Source organism: Pleurodeles waltl, chromosome 7 (assembly GCF_031143425.1).
Source record: "Pleurodeles waltl isolate 20211129_DDA chromosome 7, aPleWal1.hap1.20221129, whole genome shotgun sequence".
In the NCBI taxonomy this organism is placed as follows: Eukaryota; Metazoa; Chordata; class Amphibia; order Caudata; family Salamandridae; genus Pleurodeles; species Pleurodeles waltl.
This window is the reverse complement of record NC_090446.1, coordinates 215,045,676-215,072,622: the sequence shown is the minus strand read 5'-3', so window position 1 is coordinate 215,072,622 and position 26,947 is coordinate 215,045,676. Positions and strand designations below refer to the sequence as shown.

General features: G+C 43.2%; 1 protein-coding gene across 1 annotated transcript in view; it reads left to right on the top strand.

Annotated features, from left to right (window-relative positions):
- LOC138247235 (protein spire homolog 1-like) overlaps positions 1 to 26,947 on the top strand; it is a 275,991-nt gene that overhangs the window by 58,318 nt on the left and 190,726 nt on the right. The window contains exon 6 of the mRNA XM_069201970.1: positions 9,792 to 9,956. Within this exon, the coding sequence (XP_069058071.1) occupies positions 9,792 to 9,956 (165 nt within the window). The remainder of the gene's footprint in view (positions 1 to 9,791; positions 9,957 to 26,947) is intronic.

Below are 26,947 nucleotides of genomic sequence, written 5' to 3'. Positions count from 1 at the left end.
GCACCGCCGATATATTGTCCATACGCAGCAGAATGGAGCATCGTGCTCTGTTTTTTGTGAAACTTTTGATCGCAAAGGAGCCTGCAAGAAGCTCTAATCAGTTTATGTGCAATCTGGACTCCTCTATGGACCATATACCGCCAGTCGATGTCGAACCACAGCGGGCGCCCCAGCCCGTGAGACTTGCATCGGATTCTAACACAAGATCGGGCACAGAGGGGAAGATGGACCTGCCGTTCCAAGCGTCTAAATGGGATATCCACCATTGAATTTCCATCCGGGATTCCTGATCTAAAGTGACGAGGTCGGAATAAGCAAGGCCTCGACGAAGATGAAGGATTTTGAGGCGCTGGAGGGCGCGATAATGGAGAGGTCCAGGAAAAATGGCCTGAATGGAGGACGAGAGAAGGCCGACGACCCTCGCGAGGGTTCTGAGAGATATAACCTCTTTTTGGAGAGTTAAGATTAGTTCTTTTTTTATTGCGGAGACTTTGGACCGGGGAAGGAAAAGAGCCGCTGAAACTGAATCGATTTGAAAACCGAGGAACTCTATTTGTTGACAGGGCAGAAGAACCGACTTTTCGTGGTTTATAATGAAACCGAGATCTGAGAGGAGACTGGACGCAATCTGCAGGTGAGACAGTAAAGAAGATTTGTCTTGGTGCATGATCAGAATGTCGTCGAGATAAATAATCAGTCTGATACCTAGGGAGCGAAGGAAGGTTACCACCGGTCTCAATAGTTTTGTGAAGCACCAGGGAGCGGAAGATAGTCCGAAAGGAAGGGAAGAAAAGTGATACGTTTTTGAATTCCAGAGAAATTGCAAAAACTTTCTGTGAGCAGGATGAATAGGAACCGTCAGGTATGCATCTTGTAGGTCCAGTCTGACTAACCAGTCGAACTGGAGCAAGATATCCCTGAGATGGATAATAGTTTCCATCTTGAAGTGTCGGTAGATGACAAACTGGTTGAAAGACTTCAGGTTGATTACTGGTCTTAGTTTTTTGTTCTTTTTGTGGACAAGGAATATGGAACTGGTGAACCCGGATGGGTCTGGTGTGCACAAATGGATGGCGTCTTTTTTTAAGAGAGATTGAACTTCTAAAGAGATTAGAGAGGACATATCCAGAGAAAATTTTGGTAAGGGAGGGAGACAAGATTGGCGAGGGAGGGAAAAGAATTCGATTTGATATCCCTGAACGGTTGATAGTACCCAAGGATCTGCAGAGATTGACTTCCACTTTTGAAGGAAGAAACGCAGACGACCTCCTACAGGAGGGCCAGAAGGTTGGCTTACCTTGATTAATGGGCGGTCTGGAGGAGCGCTGGCCACGGTTGCGGAAACCCCTAGTTCTTTGAGGGTAGAACTGGGGTTTGAACTCGTGAGAGTAGGAATTGAATGAGCTGGCATATCCTCTTGAGCCTTGATTCCTGTATGAACGGCCGGTAAAGCGGCTCCTACCTCTACCGGCCCGGGCAAAAACACGTTGGTTAAAGACTTTTTTGAGGTTTTGTTGGGCTTTGTCCAAGGATGAAAACGTTGAAACGAAGCGACTGACGTCTTTTATAAAATTATCTCCAAAGAGCTTTCCGTCAGCCTGGATGCCGGGGTCTCGAGTGGCCAAGTTAGCCAGCTTGGCGTCCATTTTGAGTAAAAGGCCCTTGCGTCTTTCGTGTATAATAGCCGAATTCGCATTGCCCAAAAAACAAAAGGCCCGCTGAGTCCAAAGGGAAAGATCCAAGGGATCAATAGGTGATTCCTCTAATCTGGCCGATTCAGCTATGTCGAAGATTCTTGCAAGAGGGCCCACCACGTCTAAAATCTTGTCCTGACAAGTGGTCCAGGCCTTATCCACTCCCTTACGGGGATCTTTACCGAACTTAGTAAAGAAAGTGATGAGGGAATCATCAATAGTTGGGGTAACTGTAATATTGGAATCTAATGATGGTCTAGGACATTCTGATTTTAGTTTGGACCTGGTTTGTTTGTCTAAAGGAAGACGTAGGCGGGAAGAGATGTATTCACCTACATGGTCTAGTGGTAGCCATTCAGTTGAGTTAGGGTGTTGAATGAGGGAGGGATCGAACATGGGAACACCCTCCGAGTCAACTATGCTGGTAGAAGGACCACTTGCCGCAGATTTGATACGTTTGGGGGAAGGAGGGGACAACGTATCATTCAGATTATCAGATTGAGATAACTCATCCAAGTCCTCATCGTCCGAGTCCAAAATCTTTGAAATCACGATTTTTTTAGGCACAGAAATATGCTTCAGTTTAGATTTGCATTTTGATTGAGTAGTTGTATTTTTGGTTGAAATCCCCTCCTTTGAAGGAGGCCTGGGAGGAATCAAGTCCTCAGTCTGGTGTGAGTCAAGCTCACTTCCTGTCTGTGCACCTTTGCGTGATTTGGAAGAGGATAGTTTCCGTTTTCTGCTTTCCCCCGCAGAATAGGCCATAGATTTGGACATCATGGACAAAACAGAATTCTCAATATTCTTTGACATTTTTTGCATGGACGCTTTCATAGCGTGCTTTACCGAGGACTGGATAAACTTGTTCAAGTCTTGACAAGATTCCTCCTCCTCCTGAGAGGAAGACCGTGAGGGAGAACTCCCTGATTCCATGCCAGCAAACAGTTAAAAATTGGAAGGAATGCCAAGGACCCAGCAGTGTGCTGAAAAGGAATAGAATACAGGCTATGAGGGGTTAACTGGAGCAACACGCTCCAAAACTAACTAGCTCCTCCCCCAAGGAGGAGACCTGGAAGGAGAGGAAGTCAATTGAGAGGCACGACGGCACCGAGGAGCGACAGCGGAGAAAAACGCTGTCCTCTGGGCCCGCCGCGAGAAGGCGAGCGGAAGAACAAGCTGCGGCGAAGACGCACGGAGCCGGTAAAATGTTTCCTGTCAGACGCGCGTTCAAACAAGACGCGCGCTGGCAAGGAAAAACGAACTGCACGATGGAACGCTCGACGGAGCGCGCGCATGGGAGGCCAGAGCTAGGAGGTGGAGGGGGGGGGAAACGGGAGTAAAATTCCGCCGCGAAGCGGTATACGGCAAATAACATATGCTATATAATGCTTAAGCGATAAAAACTACAATAACACTGCGAATGTTAGAATATAAAGGAAAATAAAACGAGAAATACGAAGGAGACAAAAGGAGAGTACTTATCTTGACTGCGAGCAGCAAGAAAAGAGGGCTGCTTGCAGTCAAGGGTACTCTCTATGGTTTATGGCCCATTCCTATTGGTCCAGTTCAGGTTATTGTTTGCTCCCATTGGTCAGTTTTTTCAACTAACCTTTCTGGGAGTTGTAGTTTCTTGACTGCTGCTGTTTGAATTAAAGTAAGAAAAGAACGCATAATAGAGCCTCCGGTCTTGCCATAAAATTTGCCTTGGTAGACTTGCATGATTTTATTGTCAGAGGGTCCAAATGATTGCTACATTGGATTGAGTCTATGGAATGTCTACTATTACAACCAGTATACTTGATTGAAGGGGAGGGGAGGGCGTGTTTTGATTACATTATGTATTTTAACTCCATCTCTCCCTATACAGTGTTCACATCAGTTGGTTAATGCCAAATAACAACTTGATGTGAATTGCATTTAAGTTGTATTGTAGCAGGGGGCTTTCAGCCAAGTTCTAGGAGTTTTGTTTCTGAAAGCAAACCTCCTGCTAAAGCATACCATAAATTCCTCTGAATCAATGTCCTTTGCAGTCCTGTCGTTAGCCACAACATTTTGATTTTATTAAAACTACATATGTATAACATATTTACTTACACAAGCTTTCAGTCAGCCCTCTTAAGCTACTGGTCTGTTGTCATTCACGTTTTTCTTCTACCCACTACAGCATGGTAAAGTATGGAAAGAAAATGGATGGAATGCTTAAATTAAGCTTGGCCACTGGTAATTACTTTGGACTGCTTCCCAGTCCATTATTATTTTGCACACCCTTTCACCTCAGTTTGGACCCAGTCATATGTAAATCAGTCATGCTTCAGTGGGAATAGTCCAGCCCAAACTGCCAAGCCAGGTCTCCCTGAACGAAATTCAAGCAACTTGGTATTGGTTTTGCTGTAGCTGGGGCTTACCAGCCACCTATAGTGTTATACCTGTCAGCCCCTGGTGTAGTTTACCCTGTCTTTTTGGCTTCTGATGTCCTGTTTTGATCCAGTGTGGAATTTCGTTTTTGCTGGCTTTAGGACTCTGGACACTTTACCACTGCTGACCAGTGCTAAAGTGCAAATGCTCTGTCTAAATTATAGCGGTGATTGGTTTATCCATGATTGGCATATTTGATTTACTAGTAAGTCCCTAGTAAAGTGCTCCAGAGGAGCCCAGGGCCTGTACATCAAATACTACTAGTGAGCCTGCAGGACTGATTTTGCCACCCACATGAGTAGCCCTATAAACATGTCTCAGACCTTCCATGGCAGTGTCTGTGGGCTGTTTGGAATTTCCAGTTTGACACCAAAACCTTCTCTTTTACTACATGTAAGTCACCCCTTAGGTAGGCCCAAGGCAGCCCCATTGGGCAGGGTGCAGTGGTGCAGTGTATTCAAAAGGTAAGACATGTACTGGTGTGTTTTACATGTCCAGATAATGAAATACTGCCAAATTTGGTTTTTAATATTGCAAGGCCTACCTCACCCATAGGTTAACATGGGGATCACCTTGAAATATCTTTTAAGTGTAAGTTCCTATTGGGAGCTGATAGTGATATTGAGTTTGGGATCTCTGAACTCACAATTTAAAAATAAATCTTTTGGTAAAGTTGGTTTCTAGATAGTAAGTTTTAGAAAGTGGGCTTTTTTTCTTGCGTAACCATTCTGTGCCTCTGCCTGTCTGTGGAATGCACGTCTGGGTCAGGTTGATATTTGGTCTGTTTCTGAATTCACTCTAGACAGTCACACAAAGGGAGGTGAAGTGTGCCCGGCATATCCTGATGGGTCTTCCTGGGCTAGAGTGGTGGGAGGAGCTGACACTTGCACCTGAATCGGGCTGTGCCTGTCCTTCCACAAAGCAGTTTCCAACCCCCTGGAGTGTCTGGGGCAAAGGGTGGGAAAAGGCAGGCTCTTGTGCACTACAAATACTTTCCTTTTGAAGTTTGCTTACTTCAAAGTCAGAAATGAGTATAAGTATTGGGCTTCTGAGACTACAACTTCAGAACACTTCTGGACTGAGGACATTCTGCTGGGAAGAAGAGCTGGATGCTGTAGGGGGGCTGCCACTCTGCGTGTTGCTTTGCTGTCCTGCTGCTTCTGTCCTGGGAGTGAAAGGACTGGACTTTGCTTTCTACATCCTGCTTTCCAAAGTTCTCCAAGGGTTTGAACTGAGCTTACCTTCTGTTAGATGAAGTCTTTGATGTCCTTGAGACTTCTGCCAGCACCTGGACTTTCTTGCTGAAAGTCCTTATTTGCCAAGTGGTGCCAAATTCAGCACCTGGGCCCTTGGATGTGAGTTCTGGTGAAACTAAGAAGAAACTAAGTGCATTGACTCCAGAGCGACTTCGGAACCGATGCCGCTGTCTGACTAGATGCTGCTGCCTGCACCAGGAGCTTTGGTCCCCGCTGAGTGCAATGACCATGAGCGATGCCAGTCCCTTTACTGCTACAGTGCCTCCAAAGTCCCTCCACAGCGTGAGTCTGAAGTGCTGTGTCCCCGACGTCTGGGACATCTGACCCCGCCACAGCCCCTGTGGCCATGTTGTGTGATGGCAACACCATGAAATCGGCACCGTATGTCTTGATCTGCTGGATTAATCGACTAACCCCACCCACTCCCGATCGTCAGGAACCGATGGCTCGCTATGGATGCCACATTACCTCCCCTGCAACCGTAAGGAACTGGCGCTTCCCCTCCCCGGTAGCAGTAAGGAAGCGATGCCTCCACTCCATGCAACATGTTTGTTTAATTGTTTTTGAAGGTACTGTACCTGGGGCTCCGTGCAGCTCTGTGACTAGTCTGCAATCCCTTGAGTGGTGTCAGACTCTTGGGAACAACTCCTTAAACAACGTTATGATAGTCCCAGTTGGAGCTACTGTTTCTCTAAGTGCTGTACTGAAGTTTAATCTTTGAAAATGTGTATCTTGGCTTGCATATGTTTGTCTCTTTGGTCTTGTTTTATTCTGATAAATATTGGCTATTTTTCTAACCTGGTGTGGAGTGTGTGGGTGGGTGGGTGTGTGTGTGTTTTAGTTTTACACATTGCCTCTGAGCTAAGCCTGACTGCTTCTACCAAGGGGGTGAGCAGGAGTTATCTTAGGTGTGTGACTCCCTTAACCTGCCTAGAGTGAGTGCAAACCACTGCCATCTAGGGACCTCGTTTCTAACACACAACTTGGTTCGAGGGACACAACGTGCATAGGAGCCATGTCTGGGCTTACCTCTTAGGCAACACACTAAAGTAAGCAAAAAAAAAAGTGATTGATGGAATACTTTATATCATTCAATAGTCATTACTCAGGCTGCATGCCAGTCCATCATTATTTTACACACTATGCCACTTCCGATAAGACCCAGCCATATGCAAACCAGTCTTGACCATGCTCAATGGGATCAGTAGATCCTGAACTGTCACTGTATACTTGAGATTGTACACTTTTTGTACACTGCAGCAGGGGCAGAGAATCGACCTACTTCAGCCTCAGCTAACTTCACTGTGAGTGGCATTGTGCTCATTCACAAAGTGCACATCCACATACTAAGTAGTTATTTTCATTGTCAGGGACGTCTCCGGTAATATGTGCATTTGAAGGCTTTTTTATTAATATTGTGAGGGCCTAGCAGTTTCCTCAACGATGTTTGCCAAAACAATACAAAACAAGCACTTTCAAAGCCAAAAGGCGTACAGCCAATGGTAAACCTAGTGGGTATGCAAGTGCTCCCTGTACCTGGGATACATGGAAGGTGTTTCTTGATCCTCACGAGGAAGGGTTTTGGTGTGTGATAATGCAGGTTGTTTGGGAAGATTTGTTGTTCAGTGAAGGCAGTGTAACATTGGTGCTTCTCTCAACCAACTGACGATTTATGGTGTTCTTTTTAATGTGGCCTTCTGTCTCTCCACCTTGGTTCGCTCTCAAACTGTTGACCACCATTTCTTGTGTATATGTTCCCAGCAGCTACTTAACTTTTAAGATATTTACATTTAACCCTTTTAAAGTAGTGCACCATGGTACCAATAGTCTACAGTATGGAAAATGTAACTTTAAAAATCTTTCTGGTGATAGTTAATTACTCTATGATGGATTATTGCACAGTTATGAACATAAGTTTTGGGATAGTATCAAATTATTTTATGGTAATGAATGACGTCATTAATCCTGTAGGTAAGTTTTTTTTAATGTGCTAGAAGTTAATGATAAATGTATGTGTGCTTTAGGTAGCATGACCTACCCACACTAGGTGATCTTGACATCCCTCCACAAAATGGAGCAGAAAAGTGCATGCTTATTTTAGGTGTATAAGCATTCCACATGCATGTCTCTGTTTCAGAATGTCCTGCTAAGAGAATCTGTGGCCTTCTATATTATAAAAGATTTATTTTTTTAAAGAAAGCCTTTGATCTTTTGGTTTTTTTTTTTAGACTGTGCCTATTTGCAGAGCTATTGTGTACTTATTAGTATGCTAATTATTTAGATTAATTAACCACATTTTTGCCTTCTGTAATATTTTTAATAAAACCACAAGGTTGATAATGCAAGAATTTGTTGTATGCATATTTTATTTATAGCTCTAGACAAAGTTTGAGAGACTTGGATAGTCCCATGGCCACCTAATGACCCCCCCTTTACATTTCCAATTGGAAATTCGACTGTCTTACTGTCAAAAGGTTTTGTTATCCTTAATTTGTGTATATTGTGCTTAAACTGTTGAAAAGTCTTGAAAAGTCTTATTTCTCTAGTCTCCGTAATCACATGTATAAATGATCAAATGAAAATAGATATGAAATGTGAAATTTCTCCATTTGCTAAAAATAACGTGTGCCTCCGTAGGCATGCTGTTAGAAACTGGGTTTCTCTTAGGAATAGATATGCACCCTGTCCAAGCAGGAACCACAATCCTAGTCAGGGTAACTCAGATACACACCATAAATTAACTTGTGCTCACCCTCCGGTAGCTTTAGACATGTAGGTTCAACTTTGGAGGCAGTGTGTAAAATATTTGTGCAACACTTATAACAGTGAAACATCACACACAAATAATCCACTTCAGTTTAGAGAAAGGGAGCTTAATTTAATGAACAAAACAAGACCAAAATGACGAAAATCCAATTTTTTAAAAGAAGAACTGCAAATATAGTGCATAGAAGCCTACAGCGCCATCAGCGGCTATCTGGTCATGCTAGACCGGACCAAATCTGAAAAGTCAAACTGACCGGAAATTAGTACAGGTTGGATACAGGGACCAACCTTGTCCCGCTGAGAAAGTACCTTTGGGATAGAGGATGCATCGACCTATAAGTCCTAATCCAAGGGGCATAGTGGACAATGCAGAGGCGATGAATCGTTTCCAATCTGCATTGTCTGAGATGCATAATTGGTGAACCCTTTGCGACGCTCAGCTGGTAATGCGTTAGTGCTGAAGGAGATACATTGTTTCTGAGCCGATGTTGCGATGTCCTTGTTTGCAGAGACAATGCGTCTGCATCAAAGAGAGATGTTCTTGCACCCAGTGATGCTTTTGAAGTGGTGAAGACTTCAAAGAGAGACCTTTGAAGTGCACAGAGTACCTGTCCTTCCTGTCTTGGCTCCAGACACACTACAGGGGGTTATGCAACCCTTTGTGTGGGCCCTGGACACATTCTATTCAGGTGTGTTGGTTCTGCCCTCCCATTCTGCCCAGGGTGGGCCATCAGTATTTTGATGGTCTGTGTGTCACACCTAGACTCCTTTTCAGCGTGGCTGTCTAGAGGGAATACACACGAGCCTAGCTGTCATCCAGCCAGAGGTGTTTTTGGAGACGGACAGAAGGCACTAGATGATTTAAAGTAAGAAAATTGAAACTTTTTAAAAGTGGCATTTTCAGAATTCCAATTTAAAATTCAACTTTACCATAAGTGATTCAAGAAACACTAAACTTGGGAGGGCAATCCCAATGTTATCCTATGGGAGAGATAGGCCTTGCAGTAGTGAAAAACAAATTTGAGTCTTTCGCTGCCTGGATATGTGAATCCTAAAGTACATGACCATCTTTTTAAATACACTGCATCCTGCTCTTTGGGCTGTCCAGGACCCCCTTAGAGGTGACTTGTATGTATTAAAAAGAAAGGTTTGGGCCGGGCAAGAGGGTTAACTGGCCAGGTCGACGTGGCAATTAAAAACTGCACACACTGGCTCTGTAATGGTATGCCTGAGCCATGTTTGAAGGGCTACTGCAGTGGATGGCACAATCAGTACTGCAAGCCCACTAGTATTGTTTAATTTACAGGCCCTGTGAGTAAATTAAATATGCCAATTGAGGATAAGCCAATGTTCCGTTTTAAGCAGAGAGCACATGCACTTTAGCACTGATTAGCAGAGTCCTGAAGCCCACAAAAATCAAATTCAGCAAAAAGATTGGAAATGACCCTGCAGAAAGGGCCAGGTCCAACTCACGGTTTCCTAAGTCTTTTTATACTTTGTCGGGTATAGTGTACCTTGCAGCATAGTTTAGTGTGTATGTACAGTATCCCTACAGCAGTTAAAAATGTAATTGAAATAAAAATGTTGTGTTGAGAAAAATGGGAATTTGTGCTAAAAATCAAATGATGGGCTGTTAACCTAGATCTCTGATTCTGTTTAGAGTCGCCTATGGTGTAATGTCATAAAAGAAATGCAAAATGGCATTCGATTGCAGAGTGCATCAGAGCGACTGTACAAGACCTTGCCAGTAGAATACGAGCGTACACCATTTGAGCACCTGATGGATGACATCCGATACAGACGGTATGCACTCCAGAAAGTGACGGTAGGTATATGAGCTACATTGTTATTTTTTTATTTTATGTGGTAGGGGTTATTTTAGAGATATTATTAAAATTACATGGGCCATTTCATTTGCATTTGAAAAGTGTGATCAACACTGGCACATTTCTTGTCATAATTTTTAAGAATTCCTCCATGGACGGTCCAAGCTCACATTGGTTACGGCCAGCATCCAGTGCCCAGGTCAAAAGCTAGTCCTGGTTGTTAGCTAGCTGGTAATGCAAGATTTCTGTGATGATTCACAGACAGTATCTTAGTGATTCTAGCCAGACACCACACATGAAAAGGATGCCCAGGGGTAAAAAAAAAAAAAAAAATCTTTTTGATATGACCCCTCCGAACTATGCTCAAACTGATACCTTACCTAGCAAGAGACTCTCATGGATTTTAGGAGTACAGGTCTGCGACCAGGGACCACAAGGACTAATGTAGCAAAAAAGTGCATTGAAAAATACATTTGGACAGTAAACCATATACTAGAAGAAAAATCAGCCCTTTAGTAATGCTTCTTAATGCTTTATTTCAGCTGGGCTGATAGTGTTTGATTTTTTGTGTTCTGAACTGGTACAATTCGTCTTGTTTTGAGCATAGAACCCTATTGAGATGTAGACTTTCTCTTTTGGAAGAGTTTGAAAACGTGGCCAACATATTTCAAGTAGTTCCAACAGTTTCAAAAAATGATTGTACTTGTTAGTTAAAATAGTTATTTATGTATTTAGCAGTTAGGCTTAACTTAAAAGGCAATGTGTAAAATATATGTGGAATAACACAATATAGCACCACAAATATACACCACACGGTGTTTAGAAAAATATATATCATTTACCTGGATAAATGAAGGTCAAACGATTAAGAGGCAATAAGTACATGTTGAAAATATCTCTGTAGAAATGATATAAAGTGTCTTTTGTCTCTTAAAAGCAACAAATGTCTCTTGCAAGCACAAAGTACCTGGTTTGCGTTAAATCTCCACGAGGCGATGCATGGAAAACAGGGTGGTGTGCGTCGATTTCCGGCGCTCGTCTTGGATCCTTTTTTTGATTGCAGGGTTTTCAGATACCCCGGAGATGATGCGTTGAAATCCGGCAGTGACAGGATGAAGTCACAGGGGCACGTCTATCCAGTGGGCGTTGCGTGGAAATTTCTACTGCACGGCAGACACTGCATCGATTTCTCTCTGGAAGAGAGTCTACATAGTTCCGGCTTGGCTGTGCGTCAATCCAGTGGGCCGTGCGTCAAATTTCCGGTTGCTACGCTGGTGCTGCATCTATCTTCTCCTTGCAAAGTCGGGCTACGTTGTTCCGGTTTGGCGTGCAGTGAATTTTTCACCGCGATGCAGGCTGTGTGTCCGTTTTCGCCGCACAGGGAGTTTGTCTTGCAGGAATGAAGTTTTTTTGGTCCTGAGACTTCAGGGAACAGGAGGCAAGCTCTAACCAAGCCCTTGGAGAGCACTTCTCAGCACAGCCAGAGAGCAGCAAGGCAGCAGGGCAGCAGGGCAACAGCAAGGCAGCAGTCCTTCACAGAAAGCAGTCAGGTGAGTCCTTTGGGCAGCCAGGCATTTCTTCTGGGCAGGTTGCAGGGTCTGGTTCAGATTCTCTTCTCCAGGAAGTGTCTGACTTAGTAGGGGCAGAGGCCCTTTTTAAATACCCAAATGTGCCTTTGAAGTGGGGGAAGACTTCAAAGCATGGCTTAGAAGTGCACAAGGTCCCCTTTCAGTTCAATCCTGACTGCCAGGGTCCCAGTAGGGGGTGTAGGGGTCCCTTGTGTGAGGGCAGGTTACTGTCCTTTGACATGTAAGTGTCAGGTGCTCCACACGACCAGCGCAGGAAGACCCATTCACAATGTAGATGTATGCACGTGAGGCTGAGCATCCTGTGTTTGGGGTTTGTCTGAGCGAATGCACAAGGGAGCTGTCAACTAAACCTAGCCAGACGTGGATTGTAAGGCACAGAAGGATTTAAGTGCAGAGAAATGCTCACTTTGTAAAAGTGGCATTTCTAAAATAGTAATATTAAATCCATCTTCACCAGTCAGCAGGATTTTGTATTACCATTCTGGCCATACTAAGTATGACCGCCCTACTCCTTTCAGATCAGCAGCTACCACTCAAACAGTATATGAGGGTAGCCCTACTGTTAGCCCATGAAAGGAGCAGGCCTCACAGCAGTGCAAAAATGAATTTAGGAGCTTTACACTACCAGGACATGTAAACTACACAGGTACATGTACTGCCTTTTGTCTACACAGCACCCTGCCCTATGGGTTACCTAGGGTCTATATGTAGATAAAGGAGTTATAGGCTTGGCAAGTACTTTTAAATGCCAAGTCGAGTTGGCAGTGATATTACACACACACACAGGCCTTGCAATGGCAGGCCTGAGACATGGTTAAGGGGCTACTTAAGTGGGTGGCACAATCGGTGCTGCAAGCCCACTAGTAACATTTAATCTACAGGCCCTGGGCACGTATAGTGCACTTTACTAGGGACCTATACGTAAATTTAAATAATCCAATTGAGTATGATCCAATGTCATCATGTTTGAAGGGAGAGAGCATATACACTTTAGCACTGGTTAGCAGTGGTGAAGTGTACAGAGTGCTAAAACCACGTGGCCCCTTCACATAGATTTTGGCCCTGGGCCCTTTTAAGGCTGGGGTGGCAGAAGCATGTGGCCCATTTTTCTTTTTACTAGAACTGGCCTCAGTGATTGAGTCCCTGGGGCCGCTTAAAGTTTGTGGGGCCTGACTGCACATTCCTCTCCTTACTTAATAATAATCTTTTGACCCTGGGTAAATGGGGTCCCAGTAGTCTGAAGCTCAACCCTATGTCACACGCACTAAAGGCACTGCACAACATGGGGTTGACAGCCTACTGGGGTTTTGGTCCGAGGGACTGGAGGCTGGCCAAACCCTGCGGCTAACCTTCTCCTGCATATGGCCTAAGGTTTGTGCAGCATGGGAAAGCTGTCTGGGGGGGTGGGGTTGGTGCATGCCAGGCCCTGCAGCCAATTTCCACTGTGCACGGATGAAAGAGGTGGGGGTTGACTAAGTATGCTAGTGAAATATTACTTTAGTTTAAAAAAACAAAGCAGAAATTCACGGGAAAAAAACTATGGTTAAAATAACCTAGTTATGTGAATGTCAGTGACATTAACATTTTAAACTGAAAAAACACAGAAATTTACCAGTTATAGTTAGCAGAGAATTGCAACTTGTGCCCCACCATGCACTGATTACGACCTCAAATAATACATCCCTCATGGCATGTGATATGACATCATATTTGACATCTCTGGTGTCTGGTGACAATAGCCAAGCTTTTTTTGTACACCTTTTCCTCTAAACGGGCATGGCATTAGAGCTATGAAAGTAAGTGCAAAATAGCTCAGAATAATATAAATAATTATTAATACTATCATACATAAAATCCCTATAGGTAAAGCAAGCTTCTGTTATGTGCAGCATTTTACCCTATACTATACACTTTGTGGGTAACAGAGTACTTGTTGACTAACAACTACATTTAAAAGGGTAAACTCTACTGCAGAATGTGTTCAATCTGTATACACCTGATTCAGAGAAGGCCAAGTTCTTCCAGATACTCAATCTGTTTTACATACATTATGCTCTTCTACAGACAGCCTTTACCTGTATTAAACCCCTCACAGTCGCTGAACCTACAAGGAAAAATTAAGTTCGATATCAGTAGAAAAATGGGTACTGTAACCATTGTTTTTTTGTATATGGAGACATTTTGCTCTGTTCCAATCTGTTTCCAGACGTGAAACTCTCATGAGAACTACACAACCGAGTATTAAAAAGTACCTACTAAGAACAATGTACACTTCATACAAAACTTGTCTAAAGAGAGGCTATTCACTAAAAATACCACGGTCTGAAGGTGCTCAAGATCATACTACCTGCAGCCTTCATACTGTGGTGAAAAGTTTACACATAGCCAATCTTTTGAAGCAAAAGAAGCACGTGTACATAGGTTGGTGCCTGGTGCACACAGTCTTCAATATTATGCAGAAATTGTCATGCTGAGATTATTCTGTCCAGTAACTCAAGGTGGATCCCGCTTTCTGAAAGTGGACTTTTGTTTGCTTTTGCTTGTGGGACCAGTCCTCTCCCACCAACAAAAGCAAATAGCTACTTCATCAGGGTGGGCACCTCTGGAGGTAGCAGGAGTCAGCCCTGCGGCGAGGGTTGGTGGTACCCAGGGCCATCCTTAGCTCAGAGAGGGAGTCATGCAGCCCCCCCTCCATCTTTTTAAATTTGCCCTTGGGAGGTGGTGGTCCACGAGGGATCCATGACAGAACCCCCTCCTAATTTCATTTCCTAGGCTCAGGGAGTTGACTGTCCCCGGGACGGTCTGCAGGACTGTCCCCATGCTATTTATATATTTTCTTGCCCCGGGGAGGTGGTGGTCCCTGGCACCTGTAGGGGTCTGCAGGACCCCTCTACTACTATAATAACAATCTTGACCCTGGGAGGTGATTGTCTCTGGGGCGAGGGAGGGGGCCCATGAGGCACCCCCACATGTATTCATTGCCCCTGGGAGCTGGCGCGCTCCGGACCTCTTTTCTCTTATGTTTTTTTATAATTTTTTTGGGGACTCAACTCAAGCAGGGCTCCAAAATGGCTGCCAGCACTTCCTTGTGTAAGTGCTAGCAGCCAATAGGATATTAGCATCAGAAATTGGCAGGGATACTGTTGGACCCGGAGAAGAGCTGCATCCCTATTTCTCTTTATTTTTGCCCTTGAATATCTCAAACTACTGAAAACATTTACATGAAATCACAAAAAGAACAATCTGTGCTCCAAGATCTAGCTTCCTGCCACATTTTGTGTAATTTGGTTCAGGTGGTGGTGTGCCTAAAGACCCTATTAGAAAATAAATGGTTAAAACATTTTTGGGACTCCCTCTTTTTCTTGGCCCCTTGCTTGATGGATCACCCCAAAACTTTCAAGACAGCAGATGAACCGAATGTCGTATTAGTTTTAAAAAATTTGTGAAGATTTGTTAAGAAGCGTCAAAGTTTTTGGCAAAACACAACGCTTTTCATATGGAAACTAGGTCCAAACTATAACTACCTACTGGAGACCGCCAGTAGGTTTTGATATATATAATTATCTACTGGTCGCCTATAGGTAGTTTATAGTTCAGACCTAGTTTCCATAAGAAAGGCTTTTTTTTTTTTTTTTGCTAATAACTTTGGCGCTGTTGGACGAATCTTCATTAAATTTTCAAAACTAGTTTCCCACTCACTTCAGCTGCTGTCTTGAAATTTTTGGGGCAATTCATCAAGTGGGGTGGCATGAAAAAAGGAAAAAAGGGGGCCATAACTCTTTCCCCATGCAATTTCCTATTGGGAATTTAGACACAACTACAACTCAAACCGCTGAATGGATTTACACCAAATTTGTCAGAAGGCTAATTCTTGGTTCAGAAAAATAGCTTTTTGTAATTTGGTGCAAATCCTTGGTAGATTGGAGATAAAGAAATATAGATATCTAGGGACTCTGATCCGTCGCAGATCGGGATGGATTCAGAGATTCACGCATCAACAGCAGTGCTGTGTTTGGCTGGCCGCAACTTGAGAGAAAAGTTGCGGCCACCATCTTCCCAGCAGGGAAAATAAAATTAAAAAGTGATAGAAGGGTTCAGGGTGTAGGTATCCTGCCGCATGGGACTAACAGAGGGGGTCTATGAGGGACCCCTCAAGGGCAGGAAATTGTCCAAAAAAGGGGGGGGGGGGGGTGTGTGTGTGTGTGTGTGTGTGTTTTTATTTTTTTAGCACGAGGATCTACAGATCCACCCAGATACTCTTAGATCCAGACCCCAAGTAAACACCTCATACACTCACAGACCCAAACAACCACTCTCACTCCCACTCATGCACCCATAACACCACTCACACACCTACTCACAGACCCTCAGAACCACTCACACACCCACTCAGACCGACATAGGACTCACACACCCACTTACACTACCACTCACACCCACTTAGAGACCTACACGGTCACTCTGACTGACTGACAAACATCCACACAACCACTCACAGCCTCTCCCATACAGCCACTCAGACCCACAAACCACTCACACAACCTTAGCCACTCACACACCCACATGGCCACTCCCAAACCCACTTACAGACCCACACAGCCAGTCCCACAGATAAACTCACCACACACTTGTACAACCACTCACAAGTTAAAGGGGCATTATAGTTAGGAGATAGCATTATAAAAAAAAAACATAGAAATTCACTGAGGTTAAAAAAAACAAAGGGTATAGTAACACTAGTTAGTTTGCCAGATTTTATACACACAAGACCATAACAATTCAGCAGGTACCTCAAGTAACTATAACTTATGCCCTTGCCATACACTGCTAATTACCCCACATATTACATGAGTCATGACATCTTCTATAACATCGTTAATAATATCACCGCAGCATTTTCAGTAGGATTATTAATGAGAAAATTGTCCATGGCGGGTTACAAGTTATAATTATCGTAGGGCACGAGTTATAGCTGATATAACTATAACTGCTGAATTTCTATGGTTTTATATAAAACTTGAACCTAACTAGAATGTTCCTGTAACCTTTTTTCCCCAGTGAATTCTCACGCTCTCTCGCGCTATCACTCTCTCTTGTGCTCTCTCCCTTTGATTGATAACAGTGGGTATGAGTCTTTTGATGTGCGTAAATTATAAATTCAACTAATAGCTATAACTTTAGACTTTCTAATGTTTGTGCATTTTTAGTTTTGTTTGCGTAGAAAGAATAACGTTTCTCTCACTATAGCTAATCTTTAACCTTTGGTTGTTTTCATTGAAAAAACTATATGTATGTATAATACATGAGTCTGTGTGTGTGTGTGTGTGTGTGTGTGTGTGCAGGCGCGGTCCTCTCCTGTCAGCAAGCATCTTGCTTCTCTGCCTCTTTGAAGTCATTCCGTGGAGGGGCCATTGCAATAACAATAGCTTCTCCATAGAATGACTTCAAAGTGGCACGCAAGCAAGAGTTTTGGTTCTGATCTAGTAATATTTTGAAGCACAGAAGAACAGTAATGTATGGTCTACTGGTTGAGCTCTTGGACTGTCACAAAGTAGGTTGAAGATTCAAATCCTGGTATCTCTGTTCATTTACTGGTACATAGTAGTGCCTGGACACTACATAATCAAGAATTTCCTGTGGTGTAGTGGTTAAGATCTTAGACACTCACACTGAAGGTTGAGGGCTCTAGAAGAGGTATGTCTGGTAACACACCTGCTTAAGTTTCTTTTCAACTTGATCTCACTCTTTTTAATTGACAGATACATTTTTCTTTTCAATTTGTCCTAAAATATATAATTCTAAGTAGATCATTCATCAAGTTCCAGAAATACTCTCTCTTAATTTCTCTGTCAATGTCTTCCTCTAAATGTCTCTCTCTTGCAACCTCTCACTCCCCCCCCTCTCTTTTCCAACCCATAATGGGATGTAAGAGAGCGAGGGAGATTGATATTGCCATGATCTCTCTGTACACTGACTTCAAAGTGTCACACTAGCAAGATGTTTGGTATAGCCATGTTTTGATGCACAGGACAGCAGAGTCACTAGTGGCCTACTGGTAAATCTCTTGGATTGAGTAGGTTGAGGGTTAAAATCTTTATCTCATACTGGTGTGGCTGTTTATTTACCAGTGTTTTAAATGTTAAACATTCTTCGTGATGGAACATGGAAGTCTTTCTTCCCAGCAAAACCTTTGTGTTGCAGCCACCACCCCCATAACCACCCAACCCCAGGCCACGACCTTTGGTCAACCTCCGTCGCGGACGGCCAAAGGCTGTGCATGGTGCAGGATTGGGTTGGTTATATGGGGTTGTCTGCAGGCATGGCCAAGGCCTGGCCCTGCGGCCAACCTCCACTTTGCACGGCCAAACGCTGTGTGTGGTGGTGGTTGGATTAACATATAGTAATTAGAATTATTTTACGTTAAAACCATAGTAATTCACTGGAAAAAAAACAAAGGTTACAAGGAAATTATAGTTAAGAAATAGAATTAAGAATATCATGGAAACTTGCTCAAAAAAAATAAAGGTTACAGGGATATTATAGTTAATCTCACATTTCAAATGTACAAAGTCATAGTTATTTCAAGTAACTATAACTTGTGCCCCAAGGTAACTATAGCTTGTGCCCTCACCATGCACTGCTAATTACCTCAGATATTACAGAATTTATGACATCTTTGATAACATCATTGATAATGTCACTGACATTTGCAAGTAAAATTATTGATGAGATAACTGTGCTTTGTAGGGGGGTGAGTTATAGTTACTTGAAATAACTCAAACCATAATTGGTGAATTTCTGTGGTTTTGTACTTTTAAAATATGATCCTATTTTTAATGTACCTGTAACCTTTGGTTTAAGTGAATGTCTAGATTTCTTTTAATTACATTCCTAACAAAAACATCCCTGTAGCGTTTGTGGTTTTTTCAGTGAAAATAATTATGCACACTATATTCTGGGGTTTGGGGTGGGCAAGATATAGGGTTGTTGAGGTGTTTTTAGGGTTGAGTAATGTTATTTTTTTAATTGTTATGGCTCGGTAAGGATAAAGGGTTGTAAGGATATTTTTAGGGTTTATGGAGTGGGTAAGGATATAGGGTGGTAAGGGTATGTTTTTAGGGTTTAATGGTGGGTAACAAAATAGGGTGGCAAGGTTTAAAAAAAAAAGTGGGTCAGTAAACATATGAAATAAGGGCCATTTTGGGGATCTCCCTTCAATAAAAAAAAAAAAAAAAAGTTATAAGTTAATATAATAAAAAAGAAAGTGGCGGGTTGGGAGGTTTCCTCCCTCCCTAACTCCATGGTCCTCCAGAACTTGTGGGCATGAGTGTGTTACAACCCGAACAGTTTCCAGTAGCGCCTATCCACTGTAATGTAGGAGACGTTACAGTGGAAAGTTGCTCAAGTGAAAATAAATAATCCAGCATAGCATACAGGGACCTCTGAAACACCCAACACGTTTTAACCGATGAACCGCCTTGTTCACATCTGTAGGTGTAAGGGTTTATCTTTCCTTTAACCCCTACGGTGCATGGGGCTAGGTGGCCTTGTCCTTGCACACAGTTCCCATGTGCCAGGGACGAGACAAGCTCATCCTTCACCAGGCCCATGGGGAGGTGGGCGCTAGCGCTCCCACCATGAGTCTCCCACCCACACCCGTGGGCAGGGGTGGAAGGGGAATTGCTTCCCCTTCCACCCTGACCCCTCTGTCCACCCCTAATGACATCAGCACGCAAATCATGCACTGACCTCATCAGAGGTGACCTCAGAACGCGCTGGAAGCTGAGCATTTCTCTTCCGACAGGGAAGTGGGGCGGAAGAGGCATGAAAGGAAAGGCCTTTCCGTTCCTTTCATGTCTCTCTTAGCATTTCCGCTGCCCATTATATATTTCAATAAGATGTGCAACCCCTTGGACAAGGGTCGCTCCCTTGGGGGTTGGGGGGCATTTTTTTTAAGGACTTTTCTGCCCCTCCCGTGGGCAGCTGGGCCTATTGGAATTAGGCTGATCACTAGGCACCAGGGATTCTTTTTTTTTTTTTTTACAGATGAAGTGCGACCCCTTAGGTAAAGGTCGCTCCCCTAGGGGGGCGCAAATTTCTTTTAGGCCATTTCTGTCCCCCTTGGGGGCAGATCGGCCTATTGTAATTAGGCCGATCTGCCCCCCATGGGGGGCAGAAACCACTAGGCACCAGGCATTTTTTTTCTTTTTTTTTACAGATGGGGAGCGACCCCTTAGGAAAGAGTCGCTCCCCTGGGGGAAAAATCTTTTTATCCATTTCTGCCCTCTTGGGGGCAGATCGGCCTATATTATTTTTTTTTTAGGCCACTCTGTCCCCAAAGGGGGCAGAAAACACTAGATACCAGGGATTTTTTATTTTTTTTGTCTGTTTCACGCAAGGGGAGCGACCCCTTAGGCAAGGGTCGTTCCCCTAGGGGACAAATTTATTTTAGGCCACTTCTGATCCCCTTGTGGGCAGGTTGGCCTATTTCTATTAGGTCGATCTGCTACAGGGGGCAGAAACAACTTAGGCACCAGGGATTGGGGTGTGTGTATGTGGGTGCTTTGGCGGGGCAGCCCCTTGGGAAAGGGTTGCTCCCCATGGGGGCACATTACTGTTGGCCATATCTGCCCCCCAAATGGGGCAGAAAGCCCACGAGAGCCCAGGGAAGATTTTTTTTTTTTTTAATGCAACAAAAAAAAAGACGGTGTTGTTATGGCCATACCCCCACCCCAAATAAATGGGGACAAAGTTATTCTGCGCACTGGAGGGCAGATGGGGCAAGTACCCCGGATCCATTCCCAATGGGGGGAGGGCAGAAAGCCTGCTAGATGCCAGGGAATTAATAGTGGGGTGGTGGCTACCAACCAGTATGGGCATGGTTATGCCCCCACCCCAACTGAAGGGGGTAACAGTCTTTCAGCTCTCCCCAGCACACTAAAACATCTTATCCCATGGCAAGCAAGAGGACATTTGATTATTTTGGGTTTGGTTTTACATTTGGGCCATAAGAGCTTGTCTAACCCTCAAAATCGTCCCACTTGGAATGATGATTGATGCACTTTTTGGACTTTGGGGCGCTGCCATGTAGGAAAATCCACAAGACCTAGACACCTCTGAAACCTAAGTGAGTCCAGGGTGGTGTGCTTCATATGCACCCTGCACCACTTTTCTACCCACAACATCCTGCAAGCCTCCAACTTTGCTGGAAATCATACATTTTTCCCACATTTTTGTGCTGTAGCTTTCCTGAATCTGCAGGAATCCACAAAATTCCTACCACCCAGCATTGTCGCATCTATACCGATAAAAATTCGGCTGCACTTGTCAGCCGAAAGTTTTTATTTTTTTTCCCCCAAACTGCCCTTTTGCACCCGCTTTGGTTCCCCCTCAATTTTGACATGTTTTTGGCTCTTTTCTTTCACAGGCACTTGGCCCACCTACACAAGTGAGATATAATTTTTACCAGGAGACTGAGGGGAACGTTGGGTGGTAGGAAATTTGCCCCGGAGCGGTGATCCCACATAGAATTTTTTGTTTTTTTTTGTTTTTTTTTGTTTTTTTAGCTAAATTTGAGGTTTGCTGAGGATTCTGGGAATGAAAATACTGTGGAATCAATGCAAGTCAAACCTCCTTGGACTTCCTCGGGTGTCTAGTTTTCAGGAATGTTTGGGTTTGGTAGGTTTCCCTATATGGCTGCTGAGCCCAGGACCAAAAACGCAGGTGGACCCCCCTCCCCCCTCCCCCCACCCTCCCCCCCAAAAAAAAAAACTGGTAGTTTTGTTTTTGATAATTTTGATGTGTCCACATAGAGTTTTGGGGCATTTCCTTTCACAGGCACTAGGCCTACCCACACAAGTGAGGTACCATTTTTATCGAGAGACTTCGGGGAACGCTGCGTGGAAGGAAATGTGTGGCTCCTCTCAGATTCCAGAACTTTCTGTCACCAAAATGTGAGGAAAAAGTGTTTTTTGGCCAAATTTTGAGGTTTGCAAAGGATTCTGGGTAACAGACCTGGTGAGAGCTCCAGAAGTCACCCCATCTTGGATTCTCCTAGGTGTCTAGTTTTCAAAAAGGCACAGGTTTGGTAGGTTTCCCTAGGTGCCAGCTGAGCTAAGAGATCAAAATCCACAGCTACGCACTTTCCAAAAAAACACATCCGTTTTCAATATAAAAATGTGATGTGTCCATGTTGCGTTTCCTGTCCCGGGCATTAGGCCTACCTACACAAGTGAGGTACCATTTTTATCAGGAAACTTGGGAACACAGAATAGCAGAACAAGTGTTATTGCCCCTTGTCTTCCTCTACATTTTTTCCTTCCAAATGTAAGAGTGTGTAAAAAAGACGTCTATTTGAGAAATGCCATGTAATTCACATGCTAGTATGGGGACACCGAAATTCGGAGATGTGCAAATAACCACTGCTTCTCAACACCTTATCTTGTCCTCATTTTGGAAATAAAAGGTTTCCTTGATACCTATTTTTCACTCTTTTTATTTCACCAAATGAATTGCTGAATACCAGGTATACAAGGAAAACCCATTGCAAGGTGCAGCTCCTTTATTGGCTCTGGGAACCTAGGGTTCTTGATGAACCTACAAGTCAAAACATTTTTTTTTTTTCTTAACTTCAATTTCAATCTTTTTTTATTTCAGCTGTTATATTTTGTAGGAAAACCTTGTAGGATCTACACAAATGACCCCTTGGTTAATTCCGAATTTTGTCTACTTTCCAGAAATGTTTAGCTTACCGGGATCCAGGATCCTGTCACTAACTGGAAGGAGGCCAAAAACCCAAAAAATGGGGTATGTGGCAGTAAAATGCCAAAAATGTGCTGAAAATGTGGTTTTCTGATTCAAGTCTGCGTGTTCCTGAAAGCTGGTGATTTTAGCACCACAAATGCTTTGTTGATGCCATTTTCAGGGAAAAAAAACACAAGCCTTTTTCTGCAGCCCTTTTTCCCCATTTTTTGTTTAAAAAAAAAAACAAAAACAAAATTTTTGCTATATTTTGGCAAATTTCTTGCTCTCCTCCACGGGACCCCACAAACCAGGGGTATCTCTAGAATCCCTAGGATGTTGGGGGAAAAAAAGACGCAATTTTCCGGGGTAGCTTATGTGGACAAAGTTATGAGGGCCTAAGCACGAACTGCACCAAATAGCCAAAAAAAAGGCATGGCACCTGAAGGGGAAAAGGTCTGGCAGTGAAGGGGTTGATAAACTTAGTTTGCGTGGTAAAGGTGCATTCATGCTAAATTATGTGTGGTAAACGCATCCACTGCATTGTCACAGTCAACTGGGGCAGTCTTGAGCTTGTAAATACAAGCTGAGTAAATGTTTTTCAAGGAATGGAAAACTGCATGGAACTGAGCTGTCTGCATGCAATTTATATGTTTAAAAAAAAAAAAATTATGCCCGGGAAACCAAAACTAAAAACCTGTCAAGCAGACCATAAAACAGGCTCACAAAAGTCCAAAAACTGGCCCACGCACTGACCTGTCAGACCAGTCTTTCAGGCATTGTCTGATTGCCCTATAGGCCAGTCCGACACACTTGTAAGGTGCACTTCAAATTGATATTACAATGGTCCCCCAAAAACATGCTGAATATGGCGCTCTACAAATGTATCTTCTGATGTTTAAGTCCCAGAGAATACAAAACCAATAAATGCCTCGAATCGGAAATCTGCTTTCCTGATCCTGTGGGGAGTACACATTGGCGAAGAGGTGGAGGTACATACCCAAAAATATATTTGAGCTTAGTTTCTACAGGTACAGACAACAATGTATTACATTGTGGTGGGGGGATGCACAACCAACAACTACGTTGCATGATGAAACTAATCAGTGAGCATGTGGAAAGCAAACTTTAGTGGCGTCAACAAAATGTAGAGGTCAGATAGTGATGTGAATTTAGAACGTACTACATATAACTTGAAAGTAGCAGCAACTGCTCATGGAGCAGTTGACGTGCAAAAAACAAAGTTGAGCTGTGACTCGTTCCTTGTCACGTGAGTGTGTTGCGTTTCCGAAATGCATGTGCTTAATGCAAAGCTCTACATCTCTTCTCTTGTGCACAGCATCTGGGTCGAGGTGGACAAAGGGATGAAGATGCCCGAGTTTCCTTTTGAGGAAGAGCACATTCTGAGGTAGGGGTGTAGATTATCTTCCACCTGGGACAAGGTGTGAAGTGCGCAACAACTAAAGATGCGGCACGACATTTGCACCGAGGTTTCTGGTCTTAACATTATTTTCCTTTTTTTTTCACGTTTGCACTGTTACAATTTTAAGAGGTGTTCCCATCTAAAGGCAGAGAGGGGACATTGACAGCAGGCAAGTGACAATAGCGCGATTTCGCGGCCATAGCGTGTTCTGCATAGTTCTGGATTGGCAGCATTTCGCCTCCTGCATAAACTGCAGATTCTAACAAAAAATAGTTTCAGCTCAAACTGATCAAAAGAAATTTACTAAAAACGCGGTGATGTTGCTGTCCAGTGAATGTTCCTTTGCAATAGTTGAATGGTATCCTTTCCGTTGCTTACTACTATGTCTGGGTGTTAAACCGTTACAAATGAGGTGAAACCTAATCCCAGGCAAGTTTAAGAAGTATCAAAATGTCAAACTAGTGAAGTAATACTATCATAAAATGTGCTACATTCCTACTCCTATTTTTCCCTTTTTCTGCAGCATAATTTGGTGGTCCTTTGCTGCACAATTCCAGTGGCTGTGTACATTTCCTAAATAACTAATTGGCAATGCCCAAATAAGGAAAGTCGAAGAGACCTAACCATAAAAGATCTTTCTTTCTCACCAACCCCCACCTTCGCCCCACCCCGACAGGAAAACCTGGCATGTCCTTATCATAGAACGTTTGAGGATTAAAGAGGGGGCTATTGAGGCTTAACAAGAGAACTACTAAATTTCTGTTTATAGCTATACTCCACACAGTACTGTGGTTAAAATATATATTTGATCCGAAATTTCTCCCTTCACCTATTTTTTTTATTAAGATCTGTATGTTTTACCCTTCCTTGTAAAATCTTTAATCCTAAAGATTTACTAGAGAGTTACTCCAGTTAAATCCCTTTTTGAATTTTACACCCCGCAGTAGTAGTATTTGCGACACTGACTACACCCGAATAACAACACATATATTAATCTAGCAAATCGTTTGGGGGCGTCCACCGATCCAAATCTTAGAGAGGCTGCTAGGAAACAACCAAGCTGATATTTTACCTCCTTAATCACTGGTAGTTGCCTGAATACAATTACACAAAGATGTTCTCAGGAAAAGGTTATACACACTATCTTAGTCACATGTGCGTAGACGTTTTAGGCGTGGGCGAAAGTGGGCAGTTGTCCCAGCCCCCTCACCCATTTCAAAGCCCTCACTCTGCCACTCAAACTCAAGAGCTAATCTTGCCAAACGTCTTTTAAAAATCGGGAATTTAAGGTATTAGAACTTCCTTACTTTAAAAAATTGTCCTTTCCGCACCCCACTAACTGTGATGGTTAGTTTCTTTGCCAGAAACCTGGGTGTATTTGCCTCCGATGTGTGCAGGTGTGAGTGAAATTCCTTGTCATGAAGCCGGCTTCTAACTGTTTCAGTGATGAGGTATTTGAGAGAGGCTAGGATAGCGGGTCATGAGTGATGAGGTGGGCAGCAGTATGCAGAACCATCTTATGTGGGTCTACGTTGCTCACAATGTGAGAGGACGATGGATAAGCCTGGTGAACGGTCTGTTTTTTTAAATATATACTAGTGGATACATTTTTCGTTTCACCACCTACAACATTTCTCATCTTCCATCTGGCACACACACGCCCCTCACTGGTGCACCCCACTTAGAACATGCAATGCTAATGCAACAACTATAGAAAGAGCGAGAATGAATTGTCTGATTTAGCTTCATTTCATATTGTCTCCACTATGGGCTATGCAAACACCAGATGATAAACCTAGATTCATAACTAAGTCACAAAGTTGATGCTTCCCCATTATTAGCTGAATTCTTTATGAATTATGGCCTAGTCCCATAATCCCACAGGAAGATTGGCACATGATACGAAAACAGATTATCCTATCGATGTACACCACTCACAACGAGTAAAATTTGCCACCAAACACAAATATATGCCTTCAGAGAATGAGTATTTCCATTTGGCGATGGAGGCAATTATGGTAGGACAAGCGGATCACTCATTCAAATGGAAATGTATTGCCTCCAGTGTCTGAGAAGGCGCAATGTAACTGCTGTGGGCAATTTGTTTACGAAGTTTAACTCTTACTTCGATTTTACCTGTTGCAATGTTAACAGATACTTTTCTATTTCGCACTGCATTGAAGGTAATAACAAAATACATTTAATTTATTGCACGTATCCAATGTTAAGGGTGTGTATGTAGCCCTTTCAATATAGAATGGTAACTAACGTTAATCTGCTATTCTGGGTGAGTTGAAGGCTATCCCATAAAGAATGTTTGATTCTGCAAAAGGCTACTTAACCACAGTGTAGTTTGCTGCCTTGCGTTCTATCACTGGATGATGCATTCACCAAAATTACATATGCAAGACTGACTGTGATTATAGAGCATAAGTGGGGTTAGACAATGGAGAATTTAGATTGTATGTGTTGAAAGGAATGCCATGAGAGCTGTGTATAAAAAAAAAAAAAAACTCAATAATAGCAATGAGTTGCAGTGGTAAGACACAGTTTTATGAAGCAGATTGAAGAGCAAAAATAGATTTTCGTTAATGATTAGGTGTGTGCTCACTGTAGCCAAGAGATGTCCCAGAGACAGACCTTTCCAAGCATAGTTTCCTTTGTCTGCCTCCCCCGGACACTCAGAATTGGATATACCATGGTCCATGGGTACCACGCCTGAAATATCATTTAAACTGGACAGACTGCCGGCAAGGCTAGTGTGTGGACTGAATGTCTAAATGGTGACGGTAGACCCACACCTAAGGCCCTTTACAAGTTAAGCAGGAAGGCATATCATTTTTGCCGGTTATGGCATGCAGCAGGTCTATTCCCGTGCTGGTCTTGAGCGAGGCTATAGGCAACTGAGTAGCCCAGGCTTTACCCTGAGGGCCGCATCTAAAGTATAGAAGCATTGAATGCTCCTCACCTTGGATATTTTCTTCAATCATTTTTTCCGTAAGGCACTTCATTTTTTGTGCAAAATTAATCCTCGCTACAATTTTTGTTTCGAAGATGTATTTTGCACTAAATAGTGCAAAAAGAACAAACAAAAGCACCACAATCAACAGCTGCTCATGTTCTGTTAATTTGCGTTATTAGTAAATTTTGATCTCAAATAGCACGTTCGTAGTAACGTTTTTTTTTCATGAATGGTGCGTAATAGCATAGTTTCAGGAATGTTTTGTAACTAGCTTAA